General features: G+C 56.7%; 2 protein-coding genes across 2 annotated transcripts in view; both read left to right on the forward strand.

The window, feature by feature from the left end:
* The window catches only part of LOC142048705 (keratin, type II cytoskeletal 6A-like), a 111,368-nt gene that overhangs the window by 29,050 nt on the left and 54,434 nt on the right, over nucleotides 1-27,884 (forward strand). The window lies entirely within an intron of this gene.
* LOC142048514 (keratin, type II cytoskeletal cochleal-like) lies at nucleotides 21,166-27,682 on the forward strand. Its single transcript, XM_075075511.1, is given in 12 exon segments — nucleotides 21,166-21,355; nucleotides 23,140-23,246; nucleotides 23,248-23,527; nucleotides 23,570-23,757; nucleotides 24,400-24,608; nucleotides 24,791-24,851; nucleotides 25,282-25,392; nucleotides 25,680-25,832; nucleotides 26,235-26,360; nucleotides 27,088-27,308; nucleotides 27,430-27,458; nucleotides 27,582-27,682. Coding segments are annotated over 12 exon segments (1,776 nt in total).

Genomic DNA, 27,884 nt, shown 5'->3' on the forward strand with positions numbered 1-27,884 from the left:
GTGCACATCAGAGGTGAGGGAAAAAGGGGATCTAATCCTAAAATTTGTGGAAGTAGGAGGCCAGCTAAAGGAGAGAGAAACCGGTACTCTTGGCCTCCATAAAAGTTAGGGCTGCAATGGGTGTTCGTGTACAGACTAAAAACATAAGTCATGTTAACGATAAGCAATTAAAGGCAGAACTGCTTGAGAAGTCATAGGTACCTCCACAAATGAAGATCCTTGTTGCCCCTTTTTAAAAATTATGACTATGACCAGCAGCGTAGCTACACTGATGGACACAGATACATATCAGCTGTGCTCAAAATATTCTTGATTAAAAAGAATAAAGTGGAAATAATATCTGTTTCTTCCAGGTGTCATTGAGCACAAGGCAAGTGCCATTGGAGTCACTGGCGAAGGATGTGGAGACGCGAAAAGCACAAAGGGAGGCCTGAGCTCCGGTGGAGGCAGCAAAAACAAAAGGAAAGGGCAAATATTGGGAGGAGAAAAAAGTGGAAACTATAGCAGAAAGGGATCCAGCTCTGGCAGTGGAGGCTCCATGTCTGGAGGAGGCCCCAGCTACGGAGGGGGCTCGAGCTCTGGCAGGAGAGGGTCCATGTCTGGAGGTGGAGGAGGAGGAAGCTCAGGTCATGGAGGATCCAGCTCTGGTAGCGGTGGGTCCATGTGTGGGGGAGGCTCAGGGTATGGAGGAGGAGGAAGCTCAGGCAGTGGAGGCTCCATGTCTGGAGGAGGCCACAGCTGCGGAGGAGGGGGCTCAAGCTCTGGCAGGAGAGGGTCCATGTCTGGAGGTGGAGGAGGAGGAAGCTCAGGTCATGGAGGATCCAGCTCTGGTAGCGGTGGGTCCATGTGTGGGGGAGGCTCAGGGTATGGAGGAGGAGGAAGCTCAGGCAGTGGAGGCTCCATGTCTGGAGGAGGCCACAGCTGCGAAGGAGGGGGCTCGAGCTCTGGCAGGAGAGGGTCCATGTCTGGAGGTGGAGGAGGAGGAAGCTCAGGTCATGGAGGATCCAGCTCTGGTAGCGGTGGGTCCATGTGTGGAGGAGGCTCAGCGTATGGAGGAGGAGGAAGCTCAGGCAGTGGAGGCTCCATGTCTGGAGGAGGCCCCAGCTATGGAGGAGGGGGCTCGAGCTCTGGCAGGAGAGGGTCCATGTCTGGAGGTGGAGGAGGAGGAAGCTCAGGTCATGGAGGATCCAGCTCTGGTAGCGGTGGGTCCATGTGTGGGGGAGGCTCAGGGTATGGAGGAGGAGGAAGCTCAGGCAGTGGAGGCTCCATGTCTGGAGGAGGCCACAGCTGCGTAGGAGGGGGCTTGAGCTCTGGCAGGAGAGGGTCCATGTCTGGAGGTGGAGGAGGAGGAAGCCCAGGTCATGGAGGATCCAGCTCTGGTAGCGGTGGGTCCATGTGTGGGGGAGGCTCAGGGTATGGAGGAGGAGGAAGCTCAGGCAGTGGAGGCTCCATGTCTGGAGGAGGCCCCAGCTATGGAGGAGGGGGCTCAAGCTCTGGCAGGAGAGGGTCCATGTCTGGAGGTGGAGGAGGAGGAAGCCCAGGTCATGGAGGATCCAGCTCTGGTAGCGGTGGGTCCATGTGTGGGGGAGGCTCAGGGTATGGAGGAGGAGGAAGCTCAGGCAGTGGAGGCTCCATGTCTGGAGGAGGCCCCAGCTATGGAGGAGGGGGCTCGAGCTCTGGCAGGAGAGGGTCCATGTCTGGAGGTGGAGGAGGAGGAAGCTCAGGTCATGGAGGATCCAGCTCTGGTAGCGGTGGGTCCATGTGTGGAGGAGGCTCAGGGTACGGAGGAGGAGGAAGCTCAGGCAGTGGAGGCTCCATGTCAGAAGGAGGAGGCCACAGCTGCGGAGGAGGGGGCTCAAGCTCTGGCAGGAGAGGGTCCATGTCTGGAGGTGGAGGAGGAGGAAGCTCAGGTCATGGAGGATCCAGCTCTGGTAGCGGTGGGTCCATGTGTGGAAGAGGCTCAGGGTATGGAGGAGGAGGAAGCTCAGGCAGTGGAGGCTCCATGTCTGGAGGAGGCCACAGCTGCGGAGGAGGGGGCTCGAGCTCTGGCAGGAGAGGGTCCATGTCTGGAGGTGGAGGAGGAGGAAGCTCAGGTCATGGAGGATCCAGCTCTGGTAGCGGTGGGTCCATGTGTGGAGGAGGCTCAGGGTATGGAGGCGGGGGAAGCTCAGGCAGTGGAGGCTCCATGTCTGGAGGAGGCCACAGCTGCGGAGGAGGGGGCTCGAGCTCTGGCAGGAGAGGGTCCATGTCTGGAGGTGGAGGAAGAGGAAGCCCAGGTCATAGAGGATCCAGCTCTGGTAGCGGTGGGTCCATGTGTGGAGGAGGCTCAGGGTATGGAGGAGGAGGAAGCTCAGGCAGTGGAGGCTCCATGTCTGGAGGAGGCCACAGCTGCGAAGGAGGGGGCTCGAGCTCTGGCAGGAGAGGGTCCATGTCTGGAGGTGGAGGAGGAGGAAGCTCAGGTCATGGAGGATCCAGCTCTGGTAGCGGTGGGTCCATGTGTGGGGGAGGCTCAGGGTATGGAGGAGGAGGAAGCTCAGGCAGTGGAGGCTCCATGTCTGGAGGAGGCCCCAGCTGCGAAGGAGGGGGCTCAAGCTCTGGCAGGAGAGGTTCCATGTCTGGAGGTGGAGGAGGAGGAAGCCCAGGTCATGGAGGATCCAGCTCTGGTAGCGGTGGGTCCATGTGTGGGGGAGGCTCAGGGTATGGAGGAGGAGGAAGCTCAGGCAGTGGAGGCTCCATGTCTGGAGGAGGCCCCAGCTATGGAGGAGGGGGCTCAAGCTCTGGCAGGAGAGGGTCCATGTCTGGAGGTGGAGGAGGAGGAAGCTCAGGTCATGGAGGATCCAGCTCTGGTAGCGGTGGGTCCATGTGTGGGGGAGGCTCAGGGTATGGAGGAGGAGGAAGCTCAGGCAGTGGAGGCTCCATGTCTGGAGGAGGCCCCAGCTATGGAGGAGGGGGCTCGAGCTCTGGCAGGAGAGGGTCCATGTCTGGAGGTGGAGGAGGAGAAAGCTCAGGTCATGGAGGATCCAGCTCTGGTAGCGGTGGGTCCATGTGTGGAGGAGGCTCAGAGTATGGAAGGGGAGGAAGCTCAGGCAGTGGAGGCTCCATGTCTGGAGGAGGCCACAGCTGCGGAGGAGGGGGCTCGAGCTCTGGCAGGAGAGGGTCCATGTCTGGAGGTGGAGGAGGAGGAAGCTCAGGTCATGGAGGATCCAGCTCTGGTAGCGGTGGGTCCATGTGTGGAGGAGGCTCAGGGTACGGAGGAGGAGGAAGCTCAGGCAGTGGAGGCTCCATGTCTGGAGGAGGCCACAGCTATGGAGGAGGGGGCTCGAGCTCTGGCAGGAGAGGGTCCATGTCTGGAGGTGGAGGAGGAGGAAGCTCAGGTCATGGAGGATCCAGCTCTGGTAGCGGTGGGTCCATGTGTGGAGGAGGCTCAGGGTACGGAGGAGGAGGAAGCTCAGGCAGTGGAGGCTCCATGTCAGAAGGAGGAGGCCACAGCTGCGGAGGAGGGGGCTCGAGCTCTGGCAGGAGAGGGTCCATGTCTGGAGGTGGAGGAGGAGGAAGCTCAGGTCGTGGAGGATCCAGCTCTGGTAGCGGTGGGTCCATGTGTGGAGGAGGCTCAGGGTATGGAGGAGGAGGAAGCTCAGGCAGTGGAGGCTCCATGTCTGGAGGAGGCCACAGCTGCGGAGGAGGGGGCTCGAGCTCTGGCAGGAGAGGGTCCATGTCTGGAGGTGGAGGAGGAGGAAGCTCAGGTCATGGAGGATCCAGCTCTGGTAGCGGTGGGTCCATGTGTGGGGGAGGCTCAGGGTATGGAGGCGGGGGAAGCTCAGGCAGTGGAGGCTCCATGTCTGGAGGAGGCCACAGCTGCGTAGGAGGGGGCTCAAGCTCTGGCAGGAGAGGGTCCATGTCTGGAGGTGGAGGAGGAGGAAGCCCAGGTCATGGAGGATCCAGCGCTGGTAGCGGTGGGTCCATGTGTGGAGGAGGCTCAGGGTATGGAGGAGGAGGAAGCTCAGGCAGTGGAGGCTCCATGTCAGAAGGAGGAGGCCACAGCTGCGGAGGAGGGGGCTCGAGCTCTGGCAGGAGAGGGTCCATGTCTGGAGGTGGAGGAGGAGGAAGCTCAGGTCATGGAGGATCCAGCTCTGGTAGCGGTGGGTCCATGTGTGGGGGAGGCTCAGGGTATGGAGGAGGAGGAAGCTCAGGCAGTGGAGGCTCCATGTCTGGAGGAGGCCACAGCTATGGAGGAGGGGGCTCGAGCTCTGGCAGGAGAGGGTCCATGTCTGGAGGTGGAGGAGGAGGAAGCTCAGGTCATGGAGGATCCAGCTCTGGTAGCGGTGGGTCCATGTGTGGGGGAGGCTCAGGGTACGGAGGAGGAGGAAGCTCAGGCAGTGGAGGCTCCATGTCAGAAGGAGGAGGCCACTGCTGCGGAGGAGGGGGCTCGAGCTCTGGCAGGAGAGGGTCCATGTCTGGAGGTGGAGGAGGAGGAAGCCCAGGTCATGGAGGATCCAGCTCTGGTAGCGGTGGGTCCATGTGTGGAGGAGGCTCAGGGTATGGAGGAGGAGGAAGCTCAGGCAGTGGAGGCTCCATGTCTGGAGGAGGCCCCAGCTGCGAAGGAGGGGGCTCGAGCTCTGGCAGGAGAGGGTCCATGTCTGGAGGTGGAGGAGGAGGAAGCTCAGGTCATGGAGGATCCAGCTCTGGTAGCGGTGGGTCCATGTGTGGAGGAGGCTCAGGGTATGGAGGCGGGGGAAGCTCAGGCAGTGGAGGCTCCATGTCTGGAGGAGGCCACAGCTGCGGAGGAGGGGGCTCGAGCTCTGGCAGGAGAGGGTCCATGTCTGGAGGTGGAGGAAGAGGAAGCCCAGGTCATGGAGGATCCAGCTCTGGTAGCGGTGGGTCCATGTGTGGAGGAGGCTCAGGGTATGGAGGAGGAGGAAGCTCAGGCAGTGGAGGCTCCATGTCTGGAGGAGGCCACAGCTGCGAAGGAGGGGGCTCGATCTCTGGCAGGAGAGGGTCCATGTCTGGAGGTGGAGGAGGAGGAAGCTCAGGTCATGGAGGATCCAGCTCTGGTAGCGGTGGGTCCATGTGTGGGGGAGGCTCAGGGTATGGAGGAGGAGGAAGCTCAGGCAGTGGAGGCTCCATGTCTGGAGGAGGCCATAGCTGCGGAGGAGGGGGCTCAAGCTCTGGCAGGAGAGGGTCCATGTCTGGAGGTGGAGGAAGAGGAAGCCCAGGTCATGGAGGATCCAGCGCTGGTAGCGGTGGGTCCATGTGTGGAGGAGGCTCAGGGTATGGAGGAGGAGGAAGCTCAGGCAGTGGAGGCTCCATGTCTGGAGGAGGCCACAGCTATGGAGGAGGGGGCTCGAGCTCTGGCAGGAGAGGGTCCATGTCTGGAGGTGGAGGAGGAGGAAGCTCAGGTCATGGAGGATCCAGCTCTGGTAGCGGTGGGTCCATGTGTGGAGGAGGCTCAGGGTACGGAGGAGGAGGAAGCTCAGGCAGTGGAGGCTCCATGTCAGAAGGAGGAGGCCACAGCTGCGGAGGAGGGGGCTCGAGCTCTGGCAGGAGAGGGTCCATGTCTGGAGGTGGAGGAGGAGGAAGCTCAGGTCATGGAGGATCCAGCTCTGGTAGCGGTGGGTCCATGTGTGGAGGAGGCTCAGGGTATGGAGGAGGAGGAAGCTCAGGCAGTGGAGGCTCCATGTCTGGAGGAGGCCACAGCTGCGAAGGAGGGGGCTCGAGCTCTGGCAGGAGAGGGTCCATGTCTGGAGGTGGAGGAGGAGGAAGCTCAGGTCATGGAGGATCCAGCTCTGGTAGCGGTGGGTCCATGTGTGGAGGAGGCTCAGGGTATGGAGGCGGGGGAAGCTCAGGCAGTGGAGGCTCCATGTCTGGAGGAGGCCACAGCTGCGGAGGAGGGGGCTCGAGCTCTGGCAGGAGAGGGTCCATGTCTGGAGGTGGAGGAAGAGGAAGCCCAGGTCATGGAGGATCCAGCTCTGGTAGCGGTGGGTCCATGTGTGGAGGAGGCTCAGGGTATGGAGGAGGAGGAAGCTCAGGCAGTGGAGGCTCCATGTCTGGAGGAGGCCACAGCTGCGAAGGAGGGGGCTCGAGCTCTGGCAGGAGAGGGTCCATGTCTGGAGGTGGAGGAGGAGGAAGCTCAGGTCATGGAGGATCCAGCTCTGGTAGCGGTGGGTCCATGTGTGGAGGAGGCTCAGCGTATGGAGGAGGAGGAAGCTCAGGCAGTGGAGGCTCCATGTCTGGAGGAGGCCCCAGCTATGGAGGAGGGGGCTCGAGCTCTGGCAGGAGAGGGTCCATGTCTGGAGGTGGAGGAGGAGGAAGCTCAGGTCATGGAGGATCCAGCTCTGGTAGCGGTGGGTCCATGTGTGGGGGAGGCTCAGGGTATGGAGGAGGAGGAAGCTCAGGCAGTGGAGGCTCCATGTCTGGAGGAGGCCACAGCTGCGTAGGAGGGGGCTCAAGCTGTGGCAGGAGAGGGTCCATGTCTGGAGGTGGAGGAGGAGGAAGCTCAGGTCATGGAGGATCCAGCTCTGGTAGCGGTGGGTCCATGTGTGGAGGAGGCTCAGGGTATGGAGGAGGAGGAAGCTCAGGCAGTGGAGGCTCCATGTCTGGAGGAGGCCCCAGCTATGGAGGAGGGGGCTCAAGCTCTGGCAGGAGAGGGTCCATGTCTGGAGGTGGAGGAGGAGGAAGCTCAGGTCATGGAGGATCCAGCTCTGGTAGCGGTGGGTCCATGTGTGGGGGAGGCTCAGGGTATGGAGGCGGGGGAAGCTCAGGCAGTGGAGGCTCCATGTCTGGAGGAGGCCATAGCTGCGGAGGAGGGGGCTCAAGCTCTGGCAGGAGAGGGTCCATGTCTGGAGGTGGAGGAAGAGGAAGCCCAGGTCATGGAGGATCCAGCTCTGGTAGCGGTGGGTCCATGTGTGGAGGAGGCTCAGGGTATGGAGGAGGAGGAAGCTCAGGCAGTGGAGGCTCCATGTCAGAAGGAGGAGGCCACAGCTATGGAGGAGGGGGCTCGAGCTCTGGCAGGAGAGGGTCCATGTCTGGAGGTGGAGGAGGAGGAAGCTCAGGTCATGGAGGATCCAGCTCTGGTAGCGGTGGGTCCATGTGTGGAGGAGGCTCAGGGTACGGAGGAGGAGGAAGCTCAGGCAGTGGAGGCTCCATGTCAGAAGGAGGAGGCCACAGCTGCGGAGGAGGGGGCTCGAGCTCTGGCAGGAGAGGGTCCATGTCTGGAGGTGGAGGAGGAGGAAGCCCAGGTCATGGAGGATCCAGCTCTGGTAGCGGTGGGTCCATGTGTGGAGGAGGCTCAGGGTATGGAGGAGGAGGAAGCTCAGGCAGTGGAGGCTCCATGTCTGGAGGAGGCCACAGCTATGGAGGAGGGGGCTCGAGCTCTGGCAGGAGAGGGTCCATGTCTGGAGGTGGAGGAGGAGGAAGCCCAGGTCATGGAGGATCCAGCTCTGGTAGCGGTGGGTCCATGTGTGGAGGAGGCTCAGGGTATGGAGGAGGAGGAAGCTCAGGCAGTGGAGGCTCCATGTCTGGAGGAGGCCCCAGTTATGGAGGAGGGGGCTCGAGCTCTGGCAGGAGAGGGTCCATGTCTGGAGGTGGAGGAGGAGGAAGCTCAGGTCATGGAGGATCCAGCTCTGGTAGCGGTGGGTCCATGTGTGGGGGAGGCTCAGGGTATGGAGGCGGGGGAAGCTCAGGCAGTGGAGGCTCCATGTCTGGAGGAGGCCACAGCTGCGGAGGAGGGGGCTCGAGCTCTGGCAGGAGAGGGTCCATGTCTGGAGGTGGAGGAGGAGGAAGCCCAGGTCATGGAGGATCCAGCTCTGGTAGCGGTGGGTCCATGTGTGGAGGAGGCTCAGGGTATGGAGGAGGAGCAAGCTCAGGCAGTGGAGGCTCCATGTCTGGAGGAGGCCCCAGCTACGGAGGAGGGGGCTCAAGCTCTGGCAGGAGAGGGTCCATGTCTGGAGGTGGAGGAGGAGGAAGCTCAGGTCATGGAGGATCCAGCTCTGGTAGCGGTGGGTCCATGTGTGGAGGAGGCTCAGGGTACGGAGGAGGAGGAAGCTCAGGCAGTGGAGGCTCCATGTCAGAAGGAGGAGGCCACAGCTGCGGAGGAGGGGGCTCGAGCTCTGGCAGGAGAGGGTCCATGTCTGGAGGTGGAGGAGGAGGAAGCCCAGGTCATGGAGGATCCAGCTCTGGTAGCGGTGGGTCCATGTGTGGAGGAGGCTCAGGGTATGGAGGAGGAGGAAGCTCAGGCAGTGGAGGCTCCATGTCTGGAGGAGGCCCCAGCTATGGAGGAGGGGGCTCGAGCTCTGGCAGGAGAGGGTCCATGTCTGGAGGTGGAGGAGGAGGAAGCCCAGGTCATGGAGGATCCAGCTCTGGTAGCGGTGGGTCCATGTGTGGAGGAGGCTCAGGGTATGGAGGCGGGGGAAGCTCAGGCAGTGGAGGCTCCATGTCTGGAGGAGGCCCCAGCTATGGAGGAGGGGGCTCGAGCTCTGGCAGGAGAGGGTCCATGTCTGGAGGTGGAGGAGGAGGAAGCTCAGGTCATGGAGGATCCAGCTCTGGTAGCGGTGGGTCCATGTGTGGAGGAGGCTCAGAGTATGGAGGCGGGGGAAGCTCAGGCAGTGGAGGCTCCATGTCTGGAGGAGGCCACAGCTGCGGAGGAGGGGGCTCGAGCTCTGGCAGGAGAGGGTCCATGTCTGGAGGTGGAGGAGGAGGAAGCCCAGGACATGAAGGATCCAGCTCTGGTAGCGGTGGGTCCATGTGTGGAGGAGGCTCAGGGTATGGAGGAGGAGGAAGCTCAGGCAGTGGAGGCTCCATGTCTGGAGGAGGCCCCAGCTACGGAGGAGGGGGCTCGAGCTCTGGCAGGAGAGGGTCCATGTCTGGAGGTGGAGGAGGAGGAAGCTCAGGTCATGGAGGATCCAGCTCTGGTAGCGGTGGGTCCATGTGTGGAGGAGGCTCAGAGTATGGAAGGGGAGGAAGCTCAGGCAGTGGAGGCTCCATGTCTGGAGGAGGCCACAGCTGCGGAGGAGGGGGCTCGAGCTCTGGCAGGAGAGGGTCCATGTCTGGAGGTGGAGGAGGAGGAAGCTCAGGTCATGGAGGATCCAGCTCTGGTAGCGGTGGGTCCATGTGTGGAGGAGGCTCAGGGTATGGAGGAGGAGGAAGCTCAGGCAGTGGAGGCTCCATGTCTGGAGGAGGCCCCAGCTATGGAGGAGGGGGCTCAAGCTCTGGCAGGAGAGGGTCCATGTCTGGAGGTGGAGGAGGAGGAAGCTCAGGTCATGGAGGATCCAGCTCTGGTAGCGGTGGGTCCATGTGTGGAGGAGGCTCAGGGTACGGAGGAGGAGGAAGCTCAGGCAGTGGAGGCTCCATGTCTGGAGGAGGCCACAGCTGCGGAGGAGGGGGCTCGAGCTCTGGCAGGAGAGGGTCCATGTCTGGAGGTGGAGGAGGAGGAAGCCCAGGTCATGGAGGATCCAGCTCTGGTAGCGGTGGGTCCATGTGTGGAGGAGGCTCAGAGTATGGAGGGGGAGGAAGCTCAGGCAGTGGAGGCTCCATGTCTGGAGGAGGCCACAGCTGTGGAGGAGGGGGCTCGAGCTCTGGCAGGAGAGGGTCCATGTCTGGAGGTGGAGGAGGAGGAAGCCCAGGTCATGGAGGATCCAGCTCTGGTAGCGGTGGGTCCATGTGTGGAGGAGGCTCAGAGTATGGAGGAGGAGGAAGCTCAGGCAGTGGAGGCTCCATGTCTGGAGGAGGCCATAGCTGCGGAGGAGGGGGCTCGAGCTCTGGCAGGAGAGGGTCCATGTCTGGAGGTGGAGGAGGAGGAAGCTCAGGTCATGGAGGATCCAGCTCTGGTAGCGGTGGGTCCATGTGTGGAGGAGGCTCAGGGTATGGAGGCGGGGGAAGCTCAGGCAGTGGAGGCTCCATGTCTGGAGGAGGCCACAGCTATGGAGGAGGGGGCTCGAGCTCTGGCAGGAGAGGGTCCATGTCTGGAGGTGGAGGAGGAGGAAGCCCAGGTCATGAAGGATCCAGCTCTGGTAGCGGTGGGTCCATGTGTGGAGGAGGCTCAGGGTATGGAGGAGGAGGAAGCTCAGGCAGTGGAGGCTCCATGTCTGGAGGAGGCCCCAGCTACGGAGGAGGGGGCTCAAGCTCTGGCAGGAGAGGGTCCATGTCTGGAGGTGGAGGAGGAGAAAGCTCAGGTCATGGAGGATCCAGCTCTGGTAGCGGTGGGTCCATGTGTGGAGGAGGCTCAGGGTATGGAGGAGGAGGAAGCTCAGGCAGTGGAGGCTCCATGTCTGGAGGAGGCCACAGCTGCGGAGGAGGGGGCTCGAGCTCTGGCAGGAGAGGGTCCATGTCTGGAGGTGGAGGAGGAGGAAGCTCAGGTCATGGAGGATCCAGCTCTGGTAGCGGTGGGTCCATGTGTGGAGGAGGCTCAGGGTACGGAGGAGGAGGAAGCTCAGGCAGTGGAGGCTCCATGTCTGGAGGAGGGGGCTCGAGCTCTGGCAGGAGAGGGTCCATGTCTGGAGGTGGAGGAGGAGGAAGCTCAGGTCATGGAGGATCCAGCTCTGGTAGCGGTGGGTCCATGTGTGGAGGAGGCTCAGGGTATGGAGGAGGAGGAAGCTCAGGCAGTGGAGGCTCCATGTCTGGAGGAGGCCACAGCTATGGAGGAGGGGGCTCGAGCTCTGGCAGGAGAGGGTCCATGTCTGGAGGTGGAGGAGGAGGAAGCTCAGGTCATGGAGGATCCAGCTCTGGTAGCGGTGGGTCCATGTGTGGGGGAGGCTCAGGGTATGGAGGAGGAGGAAGCTCAGGCAGTGGAGGCTCCATGTCTGGAGGAGGCCCCAGCTATGGAGGAGGGGGCTCGAGCTCTGGCAGGAGAGGGTCCATGTCTGGAGGTGGAGGAGGAGGAAGCTCAGGTCATGGAGGATCCAGCTCTGGTAGCGGTGGGTCCATGTGTGGAGGAGGCTCAGGGTATGGAGGCGGGGGAAGCTCAGGCAGTGGAGGCTCCATGTCTGGAGGAGGCCACAGCTGCGGAGGAGGGGGCTCGAGCTCTGGCAGGAGAGGGTCCATGTCTGGAGGTGGAGGAGGAGGAAGCTCAGGTCATGAACGATCCAGCTCTGGTAGCGGTGGGTCCATGTGTGGGGGAGGCTCAGGGTATGGAGGAGGAGGAAGCTCAGGCAGTGGAGGCTCCATGTCTGGAGGAGGCCACAGCTGCGTAGGAGGGGGCTCAAGCTCTGGCAGGAGAGGGTCCATGTCTGGAGGTGGAGGAGGAGGAAGCTCAGGTCATGGAGGATCCAGCTCTGGTAGCGGTGGGTCCATGTGTGGAGGAGGCTCAGAGTATGGAGGCGGGGGAAGCTCAGGCAGTGGAGGCTCCATGTCTGGAGGAGGCCACAGCTATGGAGGAGGGGGCTCGAGCTCTGGCAGGAGAGGGTCCATGTCTGGAGGTGGAGGAGGAGGAAGCTCAGGTCATGGAGGATCCAGCTCTGGTAGCGGTGGGTCCATGTGTGGAGGAGGCTCAGGGTATGGAGGAGGAGGAAGCTCAGGCAGTGGAGGCTCCATGTCTGGAGGAGGCCCCAGTTATGGAGGAGGGGGCTCGAGCTCTGGCAGGAGAGGGTCCATGTCTGGAGGTGGAGGAGGAGGAAGCTCAGGTCATGGAGGATCCAGCTCTGGTAGCGGTGGGTCCATGTGTGGAGGAGGCTCAGGGTATGGAGGCGGGGGAAGCTCAGGCAGTGGAGGCTCCATGTCTGGAGGAGGCCACAGCTGCGGAGGAGGGGGCTCGAGCTCTGGCAGGAGAGGGTCCATGTCTGGAGGTGGAGGAGGAGGAAGCTCAGGTCATGGAGGATCCAGCTCTGGTAGCGGTGGGTCCATGTGTGGAGGAGGCTCAGAGTATGGAGGGGGAGGAAGCTCAGGCAGTGGAGGCTCCATGTCTGGAGGAGGCCACAGCTGCGGAGGAGGGGGCTCGAGCTCTGGCAGGAGAGGGTCCATGTCTGGAGGTGGAGGAGGAGGAAGCTCAGGTCATGGAGGATCCAGCTCTGGTAGCGGTGGGTCCATGTGTGGGGGAGGCTCAGGGTATGGAGGAGGAGGAAGCTCAGGCAGTGGAGGCTCCATGTCTGGAGAAGGCCCTGGCTACGGAGGAGGGGGCTCGAGCTCTGGCAGGAGAGGGTCCATGTCTGGAGGTGGAGGAGGAGGAAGCTCAGGTCATGGAGGATCCAGCTCTGGTAGCGGTGGGTCCATGTGTGGAGGAGGAGGAAGCTCAGGCAGTGGAGGCTCCATGTCTGGAGGAGGCCACAGCTGCGAAGGAGGGGGCTCGAGCTCTGGCAGGAGAGGGTCCATGTCTGGAGGTGGAGGAGGAGGAAGCCCAGGTCATGGAGGATCCAGCTCTGGTAGCGGTGGGTCCATGTGTGGAGGAGGCTCAGGGTATGGAGGAGAAGGAAGCTCAGGCAGTGGAGGCTCCATGTCTGGAGGAGGCCACAGCTGCGGAGGAGGGGGCTCGAGCTCTGGCAGGAGAGGGTCCATGTCTGGAGGTGGAGGAGGAGGAAGCTCAGGTCATGGAGGATCCAGCTCTGGTAGCGGTGGGTCCATGTGTGGGGGAGGCTCAGGTTACGGAGGAGGAGCAAGCTCAGGCAGTGGAGGCTCCATGTCTGGAGGAAGCCCCAGCTACGGAGGAGGGGGCTCGAGCTCTGGCAGGAGAGGGTCCATGTCTGGAGGTGGAGGAGGAGGAAGCTCAGGTCATGGAGGATCCAGCTCTGGTAGCGGTGGGTCCATGTGTGGAGGAGGCTCAGAGTATGGAGGAGGAGGAAGCTCAGGCAGTGGAGGCTCCATGTCTGGAGGAGGCCCCAGCTATGGAGGAGGGGGCTCGAGCTCTGGCAGGAGAGGGCCCATGTCTGGAGGTGGAGGAGGAGGAAGCTCAGGTCATGGAGGATCCAGCTCTGGTAGCGGTGGGTCCATGTGTGGAGGAGGCTCAGGGTATGGAAGAGGAGGAAGCTCAGGCAGTGGAGGCTCCATGTCTGGAGGAGGCCCCGGCTACGGAGGAGGGGGCTCGAGCTCTGGCAGGAGAGGGTCCATGTCTGGAGGTGGAGGAGGAGGAAGCCCAGGTCATGGAGGATCCAGCTCTGGTAGCGGTGGGTCCATGTGTGGAGGAGGCTCAGGGTATGGAGGAGGAGGAAGCTCAGGTAGTGGAGGCTCCATGTCTGGAGGAGGCCCTGGCTACGGAGGAGGGGGCTCGAGCTCTGGCAGGAGAGGGTCCATGTCTGGAGGTGGAGGAGGAGGAAGCTCAGGTCATGGAGGATCCAGCTCTGGTAGCGGTGGGTCCATGTGTGGAGGAGGCTCAGGGTATGGAGGAGGAGGAAGCTCAGGCAGTGGAGGCTCCATGTCTGGAGGAGGCCATAGCTGCGGAGGAGGGGGCTCGAGCTCTGGCAGGAGAGGGTCCATGTCTGGAGGTGGAGTAGGAGGAAGCTCAGGTCATGGAGGATCCAGCTCTGGTAGCGGTGGGTCCATGTGTGGGGGAGGCTCAGGGTATGGAGGAGGAGGAAGCTCAGGCAGTGGAGGCTCCATGTCTGGAGGAGGCCCCAGCTATGGAGGAGGGGGCTCGAGCTCTGGCAGGAGAGGGTCCATGTCTGGAGGTGGAGGAGGAGGAAGCTCAGGTCATGGAGGATCCAGCTCTGGTAGCGGTGGGTCCATGTGTGGAGGAGGCTCAGGGTATGGAGGAGGAGGAAGCTCAGGCAGTGGAGGCTCCATGTCTGGAGGAGGCCATAGCTGCGGAGGAGGGGGCTCGAGCTCTGGCAGGAGAGGGTCCATGTCTGGAGGTGGAGTAGGAGGAAGCTCAGGTCATGGAGGATCCAGCTCTGGTAGCGGTGGGTCCATGTGTGGAGGAGGCTCAGGGTATGGAAGAGGAGGAAGCTCAGGCTGTGGAGGCTCCATGTCTGGCCCATGCAGTCCACACAGTGGAGTGCCTATATATGGTGTTGCGGATTGGCCTGGAATTGAAGGGGATTGCTGTGGTGGGAATGTTGGAGGTGGGAGTTTTATCTTTGGTGATGGGACTGGGGAACGCAGCTCTGGAGGTGGGCTATCTTCCTGAAGGTGGGGTTATGTTTCTAGTTTTGAAAGTGTCTCAGATTCCTTTGTAGATGCTGCTTTACAAATAGCATTTGCTTTGAAAATCTCCTGGTGGAATAGAAAGAAGGCATTTGCCTTGTTATTGGAAGCAAGTTTTGCTTTCCTGCCCACCACTGAGTCACTTCTGGTCTGAACGGGTCACACATAATCCTGAGCTCTCTTCTCCCTTGACAGCCACCTCTCAAAGTCTCCAAGCACACACTTCTGTGTTTTCACAATATTGTGACGGTTGCTATTGTTTTCTTAGACTTTTCTGAGCACTTCAGCTCAGGCTGTTTGTAACCTTTGTCTTTGGCAACTAAAACCTTGAAACCCTGTCTCTTTCATGTGTGTTGGTCTATCGATGGGCATGACTCTGACACGTACAATAAGATTTTTGAATGAACTCTTTAAATACATAAACCAGTTTTGAAAGATCTGATCCAGCCTCAAGAAGAAATTAGTCAAAAAGTGGCAGAAGGTATTTACAAAAGAATGTCTTTTGGCGGGGGGCTTATGCTGAACATCCGCTGTGAAAACGGGTTTCAGGGGACAAGGCCTATTGGCTCATCTAGCCAGTCATCCAGGAGATGTGACGTCAGCTCAGTTCCATCGTTCCCTCCAGGAGTCACTCAGTAAATAAGCAGGGGACAGATCGAATTGCCCATGTAGATTTTTGTTAGTATTGCAGCTGCAGATAAAGAAAGGAGTAGAAAGTTTATGGACAACAATGTGCCCTTATCTCATTTCTCGTCCTGTTTTTCCACCTGGAGGCTGAAATCAAAGGATGATATGTACCCAAGTAAGACTTTTTGGCCAACATCTTATTCAATGTTCGCTTCTATGCAGAGGAAACAAAACATTTTCTAAACTTCTCATAGAACCTCCTTTAATTCCAGTCAAAAGTTCCAATGAAAAGCAGCTGGGAAAGCTTGTTCAAGAAGCTCAATGAAACTGTGTCACCTTAATTTAGCAACACCCCATTTAGATAACTGAAGTGGCACAATCCTGTCATAGAACAGAATCACAGACCAGTTTGGGTTAGAAGGGACCTTCAGAGGCCATCCAGCCCAACCCCCTGCCCTGAGCAGGGGCATCCCCAGCTCGACCAGGTCGCTCAGAGCCCCGGCCAGCCTGGCCTTGGATGTCCCCAGGGATGGGGCATCAACCTCCGCTCTGGGCAACCTGGGCCAGCGCTTTGCCACCCTCAGAGTAAAAAATACCTTTCTTATATCCAGTCTAAATCCCCCCTCCTTCAGTTTAAACCATCCCCCCTTGTCCTGTCACAGCAGGCCTTGCTAAAGAGGCCGCCCCCACCCTTCCCACAGCCCCCTTTTGAGCACTGGGAGGCCGCAATAAGGTCTCCCCGCAGCCTCCCCTTCCCCAGCTGCACAACCCCAGCTCTCCCAGCCCGGCCCCGCAGCAGAGGGGCTCCAGCCCTCGGAGCATTTCTGTGCCCCCTCTGGCCCCGCTCCAACGGCCCCGTGTCTGTCCCGTGCTGAGGAGCCCCGAGCTGGAGGCGGCGCTGCAGGGGGGTCTCACAGAGCCGGGCAGGGGGGCAGGACCCCCTCCCTCACCCTGCTGCCCACGCTGCTGGGGGTGCAGCCCCGGGCACGGCTGGGGGTCGGGGCTGCGAGCGCACGTTGCCGGCTCGTGTCCAGCCTTTCCCCCCAGCACCCCCGAGTCCCTCTCCGCAGGGCTGCTCCCCGTCCCCCCGTCCCCCAGCCTGTGCGGGTACCAGGGGCTGCCCCGACCCCGCTGCAGGACCTTGCCCTCGGCCTTGCTGAACCTGCTGAGGGTCTCCCTAGGTCCCCCTCACCAGCTTGTCCAGGTCCCTCTGGATGGCATCCCGTCCCTCAGGTCTGTCAACCACACCACTCAGCTTGGTGGCACCTGCAAACTTGCTGAGGGTACACTTGATCCCACTACGTCATTGATGAAGATACTAAACAACACTGGCCCCATTACAGACCCCTGAGGGACACCACTGGTCACCATCTGGACATTGAGGTGTTGACCACTATCCTCTGGTTGTGACCATCCAACCAATCCTGCATCCACTGAAGAGTCCACCCATCAAACCTGTATCTCCCCACTTTATAGAGAAGGATGCTGTTTGTCCGAAAGTCTTACAGAAGTCCAGACAGATGACATCCGTAGCTCTTCCCTTGCCAACTGATGCAGTCAGTCCATCTTAGAAGGCTGTTAGGTCAGTCAGGCAGGGCTTGCCCTTGTTGAAGCCATGCTGGCTGCCTTGTATCACCTCCCTGTCCTCCCTGGGCCTTAGCGTAGCTTCTAAGAGGCTCTGCTCCATGATCTTCCCAGGCACAGAGGGGAGGCTGGCAGGTCGGGAGTTCCCAGGATCCTCCTTTCTACCCTTTTGGAAAAGGAGGGCAATGTTTCCTGTTGTCCAGTCACAGGGCTTGCCCTGACTGCCAGGACTTTTCAAATATCATGGAGCGTCGCTTGGCAACTCCATCAGCCAGTTCCCTCAGGACTCGGGGACACATCTCGTCAGGTCCCACAGACTTATGCATGTTCTGGTTCCTCACGTGGTCACAAACCTGATCTTCTCTGACAGCGGGAGGGACTTTGCTCCTCCAGCCCCTGTCTTGTGGTCCATCCACTCGAGAAGTGTGGGAAGAGATGCTGTCAGTGAAGACTGAGGCAAAGAAGTTGTTGAGTACCTCAGCCTTCTCCTCATCTGTTGTTACCAGTTTGCCAGTCTTGCTCATCTGGGGGGTACGCTTTCTTTGACCTTCCTTTTCTGCCTGATGTACCTGTAGAAGCCCTTATTATTCATTGCCTCCCTTGCCAAATTCAGCTCCAGCTATGCCTTTGCCCTCCTGACCCCTTCCCTACGCAACCGGGCAGTGTCCCTGTATCTTCCCAGGATACCTGTCCCTGCTTCCACTTGCCTGGGTGTTTCCTTCTTGCCCTTTAGTTTGACCACCAGGTCTCGACTCAGCCACGCTGGTCTCTTGCCTTCCTTTCCAGACGACTTACACCTGGGGATGGAGAGCTCTTGTGCTCTGTGGAAAACGTTCTTAAAGATCTGCCACCTCTGTTCTCCTTTATCGCTGAGGGTGGTTTCCCGGGAGGGGCCCTGTTGACTGACTCCTTGAAGAGCTGGAAGTTTGCTTTCCTAAAATTCAATGTCTTGACTTTACTCTTCGCCTGACGCATATCCATCAGGACTGCGAATTCCACCAGTGCGCGACCGCTGCAGCCCAGGCTGCCTCCGCTCTTGACGTCACCGATGAGCTCACTTGCGTTGGTGACGATCAGGTCCAGTATCACATCCCCTTAGTAGGGCTGTCTGTCACCTGCCTTAAGAAGCCCTCCTCCATGCGCTCCAGGAGTCCCCTGGATCGCCTACAGCTCACCGTGCTACTTTTCCAGCAGACGTCGGAGGGGTTGAAGCCCCTCAGCAGGACGAGAGCCTGCGAGCACGATGCCTCCTGTAGCTGGAGCGAGAAGGCTTTGTCAACAGGCTCCCCTCGTCGGGCGGCCTGCAGCAAACACCAGCCACAAGGTTCCCTTTGTTGCCTCGGTCTCTGATTCTTACCCATGAGCCCTCAACCCACTCATGGTTGTTCTTCAGAGACAGCTCGTCACGCTCGACCCGTTTCTTGATGCAGAGGGCAACGCTTCTGCCCCTCCCTCCTCGCCTGCCCCTTCTGGAGAGCCCGTAGCCATTGACAGATGCACTCCGGTCACGGCATTCAGCCCACCAAGTTTCAGTAATGGCAACTAGGTCGTAGCTTTCCAGCAGCTCAGTGGCTTCCAACTCCTCCCGTTTGCTGCCCGTGCTGCGCGCACTGGCGTAGGGGCACTTCAGCCGGGGCTGTCGCCCGTGTCGCCTTCTTGGAGGAACAGCCCTTAATTCCTTCGAGGTATTTCACTGGCGTTTCCCTCGTGGTTCCTATTGCCTCAGGAGCCCCTGAACCATCTCTGTAGGACTTCAGGTGTGCTGCAGTGTAGCCAGCATGTCTCAGAGCAACAGGCTGAGGGCCCTCGCTAGCACCCCGTCCCTCTAACCTTGGTGTGTCATCCACAGCTTGTCATGGGCAAGCCTGATGTCGTCCCCCTCCCCTTTGGAGTCTAGTTTAAAGCTCGTCAGGGATATTTCGTGCCTTTTCCCCAGTTGGAGGGAAGGTAGGATCCTTTTAACTGTTTTTCAAGGAAATCCAGCTGCGAAGAGTTCTGGGGGTGGCAGCTGGTGGGGAGCGAGATCCTCAGCTCGGTGGGAAACTCACAGTGGAGACCCATTTGCAAATGGCTGTAGAGCCATGAAAACAACTAGAGAAGGTTGACAGGGAGCCACAAAGGGCTAAATCAAACCGTTATGGGACAGTCTGGAAGCAGTTATGAGTACCCTGCATGTGGGGAGGTCTAGACGCTGTATTTCAGTCAGAACTAGGTTATCGCTGCCCTCATCGAACACAGAAAGCCCGGCGCAAGCTGCGAAGCAGTCAGCTGTGGTAGTGAAATCTGGAGAGCGTGTTAGCAAACCCTGCTGGGAATAGCCTGTGTTTTCATCTGCACTGGCTCCCATCCCACGTGTGGGTGGTAGGCACCTACCTGGGCTTGCAAAATGCCGTGTCGCGCTACCTTCCAACAGCTGAGACAGTTTATTCACCCTGTTAATGGCTGCTTCTACACCACCCACTGAAGCAGTTCATTTCTTCAGGGTCCAAGTGATAAATAAGCTGCATCATCACAACCCCATTTTTTATCTGAGCGATTAGGTGAGACTCTTCAGTCGAGACAAAGCCTCCCTTCTTACAACAAAAGTCGAAGCTGTGAAAGGCAATTCTGCACACTACCGAGCTGGGCTTCAGCTTCACGGTTAAATTAATTATGCAGACAGGGTGCCTACAGCTTTTCATCTCTAATCAGAAGAAATAAAGAATTAATATGACCACTGTGGTCAGGTCTGTGGGTTTTTTTACTGATCTGCTTTGCAGAGTGAAAAGTCGAGAAGGAAAAAGATAGAGTCCATGGGGAGAAACAGGCACTTCTGGAGGCAGCTCAAAAGACCTGATTTGTGCATCTACCTTAGGATGGGATGAATCACCTGCTGGAGATCAGGCAAACCATCTGCTTCAGGTGACTGTAACAGGCGCCCGGGAGACCTGCTTAGAGGAGAGATCGCTAACCCCCAACTCGTATGAGGGTCTTGCCCAGCGTTTCCACTAAGTCGTTTTAAGTGCTGTTTACGCACTGGTAGCACATAGCCCTAAGTGCTGGGCTACCTTAGTGAAGGAAGGGTTTGGAAGGGTTTGTTCTGCTTGTCAGCTAAGCTATAATCATATCTCTGGTTTCTGGAGACGAGTGTTCTGCCACCTCCTTCCGTATAAAACTATCCCTGAGTAGGAGTGAAAAGTCTTGTCCAGGATTTCAGTTGTCTAAAAATATAAGACTTTTCAAATGCTTCATTATTGCTGTTCCTTTTCTTCAGCAGTTATGTGGTCCAGCTCCTGCTGGCACCTGTGAGGAACCTGTGTACGTGGCTAAGACCAAGGCTGACTTGGGGCCTTTGGACCAGACAGATTCGAGCTGGGATGATCAAGCAGATGATTTTCTTTCTACAGCCACAGCACGTGCAAAGGGTGGGAAGTGGCTAAAAGAGGTGCAACGTCCATGTGGGGAGCACGGGGGCATGTCCACTGCTGATTTCTTGTTGGCTCGACGCTGAGTTGCTTACGTCACTTAGATATGGCCCATGTATTTTTTGATGGAAAATGCCGCAAGATGGAAATGCCTAAGGCTGTGCCCAGAGGCGGTCTGATTTTCAAGGTTTAGGGGCTGAGCTGAACTCATGAGAAGAAGAAGATTGTAAGATGGGGCCTTCAGGAGAATATCGGGTAATGCCTTACCATCAGTCATCACAACACTGTAAACATGCTCAGGCTGTAACACTGAAAGGTGTCTGCTGACACCCTGTGCCTCGGCACAGCTTGAGCCTCCGAGAGTATTGACTGGATGAGCAGGATTTCAGGTACGAGGGGAGGACACCAAGGTGGTGAAGAACATGACAGCAGGTAAGCTGTCATTAAAGCTGGCGGTAGCTCTCTGCCTCAGCGTTGTGCGCCTGCCAGAGGTGCGTCGCTGGACGCACAGGTATTTTACCAAACATCTCAGGCTCAGAGTCAGCCTCAGCGTACAAATCCATATGAAACCTCACCGTCTCGCAAGGAGAGGTTCTAAATGTTCTGGCATCTAAATATTGCCCTCTACAGCTGTGAGCTAGCTCTCACTAGTGGCATCCTGCGAGGCTTCTGAGCGCTGAACTAGGTGTGAACAGGCTCGTGTCACCACCAAGATCCCAACCAAGAAACCCATGTGGACAGGGAGGCTCAAGATACATTAGATACCACCACCTAGTGGGAGAAAGAAGTTGTACCAAGAGGCGCTGAGCTGGTCTCTGCGCCGGCTCTCCCGCTCTCTCTGTCTGATGGGAGTCTGGGGCTCGTGCCCTCTCCGCTGTGCGGAGGTGGCTGGAACAAGAAGTTCCCTCCTGATTTACTTTGGCAAAAAGCTGCAAAATCAGTCAGCCCTACGTTGTAGCACCATGAAAATTGTGGGTTATCTTCATTGCTGGGCCTCTTTCCAAAATTCCTGGTGATTACCAGTAAATTAATGAGCTGTGATTACCCTGGGAGCTACTCCCCTGGTGCCACGTACACGTACAGCCCTCCCTCTCCTGAAAGGGAGCTGCAGCAAACACAGGTGCTCTGACATGAATACGCTGAGTTCCATCGACTGGATGGAAACAAACGGAGATGGTCTGGTGTATTTTAAGCCTGGACACTCTCTGCTGTCAAATGACACGCAAAAACTTTGTCTCCTGCAGCAAGTTGGGTGGGATGAGATGAAGCTGGGAGAGGAAGGCAGAGCTGACCTTGTGGTCCTCTTAACTACAGCCCGGGAACAGCCCAAGGGTTGCATCAGGTGGCATCACCTGCCTCTCGGGGACTCGAGGTTGTCAGGGGACATCTAGACTCAGGGTCAGAGGCGAGGCTGATCCGGATCGATGAACCTTTCGCTACATCTGGGCGTGTGAAAACCCAAGTTTGGAAGTTTTGCTTCTCAAAGTGTATGGACGGGAGGAAAACTTTCAAAGCCATCCATGACGCTGTAGGCGCGAACCGCAGCAAGGAAGCAAAGACGCTGAGCTCTCCTTGCCGGCAGCAGGGCCAGGCAGAGTGCCGGGAGGTCACCCGCCCCTGCTCGGGCGGCGCAGCAGGACCGTCGAGCATCGTGGCTCCTCGTCGCTGGGGCCGTGCAGGTGCGGCAGGAGGATCCAGTGGGAGGCCGAGGAGAGACGAACTGAAAGCACAACACGAAGACCGAGTCGGAGCAGCTCCAGGCCAAGCGCCCTCCTCCCGGGCTCCAATCCTGCTCTTCCAGCTGCGACTGCCACGGACTCTGCCTGTATTTAAGCAGCCGAGTGAGACATCCAGGACTTCAATCATTGCTGCTCTTCGTGTGTGTAGGTGTAATTGATAGTGCTGTCAAGAACCTGCAATTAAGCTAGTTGTCTTTTCAGCGACTTCATACCATCAATTACCCCTCTTGCTGGGCTAAAGGCAGGCTGTTCCAGTGCAGAACATTTGCAAATAATGAGGTACAAGAAAACCTTTGGCAACAGCCGCTCTTGGAGGTTTCTGGTAACCAGTTTTGGTTTTCATCAGCCTTCTTGCGAAAGGTGGTGAAAAAGCCCTCCAATGAGCCTGGTGGAAAGAAAAAAACCAGAAAAAATAAATCCCTGCAAAAGCAAGGAAAAAAATGAGCAACTGAAATGCTACAAAATTTCTTGGGAATTTGAAGTGCTTAAATGTTTAATTGCCAAAAAAACTGACCAAGGTTTGAGCCTATTGACAAAGTTAAGGATTAGTTTGGCATAATAGCAGGGGAAACCCATTTCTTTCACATTGCCTGAAACGAAACCCTTCGCCTTTCTGCTTTGAAAGAGGCTTTGGCAAGAAGCCACACGGACAGAGACGTAATCTTGGCTCCACCTCTGAGGTATTGTGAGGCTCCCAGCAAATATATTAAACTTATCAGCCTTTTCTTCCCTGTCTGTCAAGCAAGCCTAATAAATCTTTTTTATTTGCCTTGAGGTATCCCGAGGGTTTTAATTACAAGCTCAAATATAAAGGATAGTAGCAGAGAGTAGCCATACGGCAGCTGTACTAGTAAGGTTTTTTTGCAGGATACTGGCTGCTGGTGCATTCATCGTCTGCTCACCGCGGCGAAGCCGACCGCTGTTTCCAGTCAAGTGATTAACAAGCATCCAGTTAACAGCCTTGTGGCTGAGCTTCCTATTTTCTAGGCTATTGGTTGTCTTCTCCACGTGAGCATCATTTTTCAACGCGTTCTGTACAATCAGAGACGAAAACTTAACAGGAGGATACAGCTACGCTAATTTATTCTTCTAAAAGTTGGGCATCCATGTTTGAGCTGGTCACTTTAGGCTTCCCTGGACTCGACGAAGAAGAGGAAGGCTCTCTGGAGAGCACTAGCTCCGACACGCCTGTCTCTCAGCGCAGACCTGGCGTCAGAATTAAAGGAGATGGGTCCTGCCCAGTCAGTTATGGTCCTTACCTGAGGATGGTTGTGCGGAGGGCTATTTATAAAAAAACAATTATTTTGCCCTCTTGTGCCCCAGCGAGGACGTTCGCGTGTCCGGCCCACGCTATGGTTCCCGGCTTCCACGCAGTGGGTCGCCTTTGGCTGTGCCTCGTGGACTCATACTGTCCTTTGTGAAGGGAGTGACTATGGAAAGAACACATACTGCAAAAATCACTTTTAATTTGCTGTTCAACAGACCATTCCTTTACAGATCGTCCTTGACAGAGGGAGATACTTTTAAGGGCATCTGCTAAACTGTAATTTAGGAATGAGGACAAACTAAAACGAAAGAAGAATCCTCACAAAACCCAGCCCATGGGATCCTCCAAGCTGACTATGCAAACAAAGCTGTTTAAAATCAGTAAAATTCCATAGGATTTCACAAACGCTTAGTGTTATGCATTGTTTTGCATATTTAAACCCACGAATTGCTGCCAGGCGAGGCAAACTCCAAGAAAACCCCAAATTATTCATCTGCATCAACCAAGCCCCACTTCTGGGATGCATATAAAGGAGGAGCTCAGGGTTATCGGAGCAGAGGGGCACCTTTTTGAGTTGCATGCTCTGCTGTCCTCCAGCATCCTCTCCTCCACCACGTCCGCCGGCGTGAGCCAGCAGCCGTCAGCTGGAAGGGCTCTTCGTGGACGAAAGCTCCTCTCATCGCCTCCTGCCGCGAGCGGCGTGAGCCGCCGCCGAAGCAGCGCTTCCCCCCCCGCTGCACTACGTGGAGGAGGACGTGGAGCCTGGAGCCAGAGCAGCAGAAGCCTCCAAAACACAGATGGGTGCAAATGGATTCCTTCTGGCCGAAGCCTTGCACAGGGGGTCTGCGGGGGCTGGAGGGGCGGGGGCACCCTCGCCAACAGCCAAGGTGGGCGTCATGGCTCAGGCTTCCACAGCAGGAGCTGCTACAGGGAAGGTATTTGTGCGGAGCACGTCAGCGAGCGCCCGCTGCAGCCTCCTGATGTGAAGATCGACCCCGAAATCCAGCACATCCGAAAGCAGGAGAGAGAGCAGATGAAGAGCCTCGCTGACCAGTTTGCCTCTTTGACTGACACGGTGAGAGCTGAGGCAAGACCTAAAGGGATGGTGAGGTTTAAGTGTGAAGGACACTTTTTTGTGCTCAGGTCTTTGATTCCTCCCTTTCTCTCACCCTACTCCATGAGCCTTGTGCATGGCTCTAGTACAACGAGCTGCAAGTCCAGATCTAGCTGATAATGTTATTTTAATCTGGTAATTTATGTGCTTTAATAGTCTGCATCTGTTTTTGTTATTAATAGCAGAAGGGAGCTGTTCCTTCAAGGTATCTTACTGAGTGCCTGCACCGGTGACTCCTCTCTGTGTAGTTAGACCTTGTGAAGTTGCATTGTCTTCTATTGATAAATGATGGTTTCCACTATCAGCTAATTAATATGCAGAGCTATTTAAATATTCCATGGTTTCTGTAGCTGCCACAAAGGCTGTGCTCTCTAGGGCTTCCTTGCAAATCAGGAGAGCATCACACCCAGTATTCTCTAGGATTCTTGGATTATGAAGATCACAACGCCCCCCTTTTGTCCTCTCATCCCCTTCAAACCATAACGAGCCCCTGGAGCATTGGCTCAGAAGAGAAGGTGCCTTGTTCGCCCTGCGTTCGTCTGGTCCCCGTACAATGAATCTAAGCACACGCCTGAAGAAGGTGGCTGTGCTTTCTGAATGCAGGTACAGCATCTGGCGCAGCAGAACAGGGTGTTGGCCACCAGATGGGACCTCCAAAAGCAGGTCCTGCCATCCCAGAAGAACATCGGGCACGTCTCGGACAACTTCATTTGCAGCCTGCAGAGGTGGCTGGCCCCATTGCTGTGCGAGAGGGGGCAGATGGAGCCTGAGCTGGATGACACGGAGAAGCCTGTCGAAGAGTTCAGGTGCAAGTGAGTGAGCAGAAACCACCCACGGGGCAGTGAGCTCTGACAGCTTGTCTAATGGGACCTTCACTTTTGTTCATATTAATGGACTTCTCTCCGAGGTCCAAAAGCACCCTGACCCCTAAACACCCAGACAAACAAGGTCTCCAGTCTCAGAATAGCCCAAACCCCCGTCTCTTCCCTAACAGATACGAGCAGGAAGTGAACAGACGCACCACTGCTGACAACGGGTCTGTGTTGCTGAAGAAGGTAAGAAGTTTGGATGACTGGAAGGGTTGGATGCGGAGATCCAAGGACTTTCCTCTGATCTGCTCCTCGCAAGGCAAGGGTCACCTCCTGAGAATGTTAAAAGTCATTGGACAAGAATGGCTGCAGGAAAACATGTCACAGAGTATTGCCAGAGAGCATTAAACCTCTGCCCTTCAGCACAGAGAATATATTTCATTCCAGACTGGCAGCTTGCTAGTCCTAACGCCCAGATCATGGTGATTTTCAAGCAAAAATGCAGCCATGTTGTACACGCTTTTGGGACCCCGCCAGCTGTTGCTGTCCTGGGCATGTTTGAGCTTCCCAATTATATTTCCTAAACAAAATTTCTTACCCTAAAAATATCGTGAAATTGCCTTGGGTCTCTGTGCATGCACTATTTTGACTTCTGAACATCTGGGAACTCTTTTAGGATGCAGACTGTGTCTGCCTGACCAAGGCACAGCTGGAAGCAAAGCTGGAAACCCTAAAGCAGGAGATAAGAGTTCCTGAAACGTGCTTCTGCTCAGGTATGGATGCTCCTGCCCAAACCTTGCTTGATGGCAGCTATTCCTACCAGCTGCTCCTTGCCTGCACTGATTTAGGCCTGATTAAACCAATCCATCAAGCTCTCTTTGGGAGGCAATGGGAATCCCAGATAAGGAAGACTTTGAGACCTCAACCTCCCTCCTTGAGCTGCATGTGTGACCAAATCTAGTCTGAACTCCTGGGTCACGGCTCAGGACAAACTCCCAGTGGTGGTGCTACTTCCACTGGAGTGTAAGATAAGAAATCCAGGGGCAGGTTACTGCCACTTCACATGGCTTCTAGGAAACGAGAAGTCCCCACGACGCCTCTGTCATTGTGAAAACAGACAACAGCCGAGGCCTGGATGTGGAGGGCATCCTCAGGAGCGGTGAGTGCTGGTATGAGGACACGGCTCGGAAAAGCAAGGCAGGGCTGGGTGCGTTGTACAGAACTAGGGTAAGTTGTAGCATGCACTGACATATCCTTAATGCTTTCACCGTTGAAGGTAGTAGTGGAAAGTTGGTGGCTTTTCTCTTTTTGTCTCCACTATGTAGCTTCCAGACCTAATTTTCCGTTCTGCTAAACTGGATGGGGTGTCAAAGTCATGAGAACATCCCCAAAACAGGCACAGTGCGATGGGACAGGAGTCAGTCATGCTGGGAACGGGGAGGCTGTAGGTGAGCTGAACAGCCAAAGCTACAGGAGGGAAGTTCCATTTGCTGCTGAAAGTCTCAGGAGCTGCAAAGTCAGGAGGACTTCGCTAAAACTAGTTTAATTCACTTTGGAAACAGAAGCAAGGTGCCCATGTTGCACACGCTGCCTGTATTAACTGCCGCCTCTCTTTTTTCCTACAACCAGTACCAAGAGCTTGAGGAGTCAAAGGGGAGACGTTGCAATGAACAAAAGTCCCACCAGCAAGAGACTGAGGAGCTGAGTTTTGTGATCCAGAGAAGGCAGCGTGACCTTGAAAATATGAAGAAGTGGGTACGATGGATCACATCTACTCACTGGATCTCCTAGATGTGAGATCCCAAGTCACGTTCTCTACAGCTCTGTAGAGAACTTTATCGAAGTTCTCTAAAGTTTATCTTTATCGAAGACCATTGACTCACGTGGGCTCCATTGGCCTAGAGAAGATTTTACCAGTGCTGAGCAGGGAAGAAGAATTATCTGCTGGCCTATTTTCTGCTGGATTATTTTGATTATTGCAAAGAACTAATTGTGCCAAATTACATCATTGGCTTAGTTACAGCCACTTGGAAAACTTCTAAAATTGCTCCAGCAAGAATTTTGGCAGGAGACAATGCTTCTGACACAGCTTCAAAGCATCCAATAAGTAGGGTAGCATTATGACTCACCAGTAATTCAGCACCCATAGAAACTGGTGTAATTTGCAGACCATCTAATTCATTATATAGTTTATAACGGGAAGTAATGGAAAACCTTAATTATTAGTTCCAATTAGAAGAAAGTACTGCTATCCTCCAAACAAGGCTTACACACAGCTTGGCAGGACAGGGACATGGCCAGCTTTTCAGTATTTCAGAACTGATATTTGATTTTGGAAATATTTGGCTTTCCTAAAAGCATCCTCAATATTTCCCAATTTGGGACTCTCAAAAAAAAAAATATCGAGAGTTTATCTTTCAAAGGTGAGCATGGCAAGAAAGAGGACAGGGAGAGTAAGGACTTCTTGTGTCTCCCCTGACAGGTGTCGCCTCTGCACGCATCAGTTTGTGGTGTTGAGCAGCGTGGGGACTGTGCCCTGAAAGATGCCCGGGAGAAGCACGTTGAGCTGCAGAACGCCCTCCAGAAGGCCAAGGATGAGCTGGCTTGCATGCTGCGGGATTACCAGGAGCTGCTGAACGTCAAGCTGGCCCTGGATATTGAGATTGCAACATACAAGACTCTACTGGAGGGTGAAGAGAGCAGGTGGGTACCACTACAACCATGCGTGGGCAGTGCTCAGTCCTTGGGACTCTTCAACAGAGACAAGGAGGCTGGAAAATGCTAGAAATGCTCGTTACGTGGTGGATGTGACCTTCTCCTTCAGAATACACCTTGGGAGCCCTGTGAGAGTGCGTAAGTAAGCTCCAGGTTGTCTATTTGCCTTACAACATCAGACAATCTGGTTCTGGTTCGCAGGGGGAGGAGAAAGGCTGCGTCCTCCCCATGAGAGGTTCAGCTTGTGTTTTCCCATGACAGCGATCACCACCACCCCTTGCCACACCATCTCTGGCTGTGAAGCCGCCCTGGGACGTGGACCGGGTAGTCAGTCCAGAGGATGGATGCAGGTCCTCCTGTAGTGCCGGTAGAGCATCCCTACCCGAAGACGCTGCTGGATGCTGAAGGCTTCACCTCCAGAAGCGGTGCCAGCTCTGTAGGCAGGCAGTATATCCCTGGAGCTCCCAGCTGCATCCCTGGGAGTGAAGAATTTAGGGCCGGAGATGGGGGCTATTCGTGCCAGAGCTCAGCCCCTCTGGGCACGGGGCCACTCTGCAGTAGGAC

Source organism: Phalacrocorax aristotelis, chromosome 26, assembly GCF_949628215.1.
Source record: "Phalacrocorax aristotelis chromosome 26, bGulAri2.1, whole genome shotgun sequence".
NCBI lineage: Eukaryota > Metazoa > Chordata > Aves > Suliformes > Phalacrocoracidae > Phalacrocorax > Phalacrocorax aristotelis.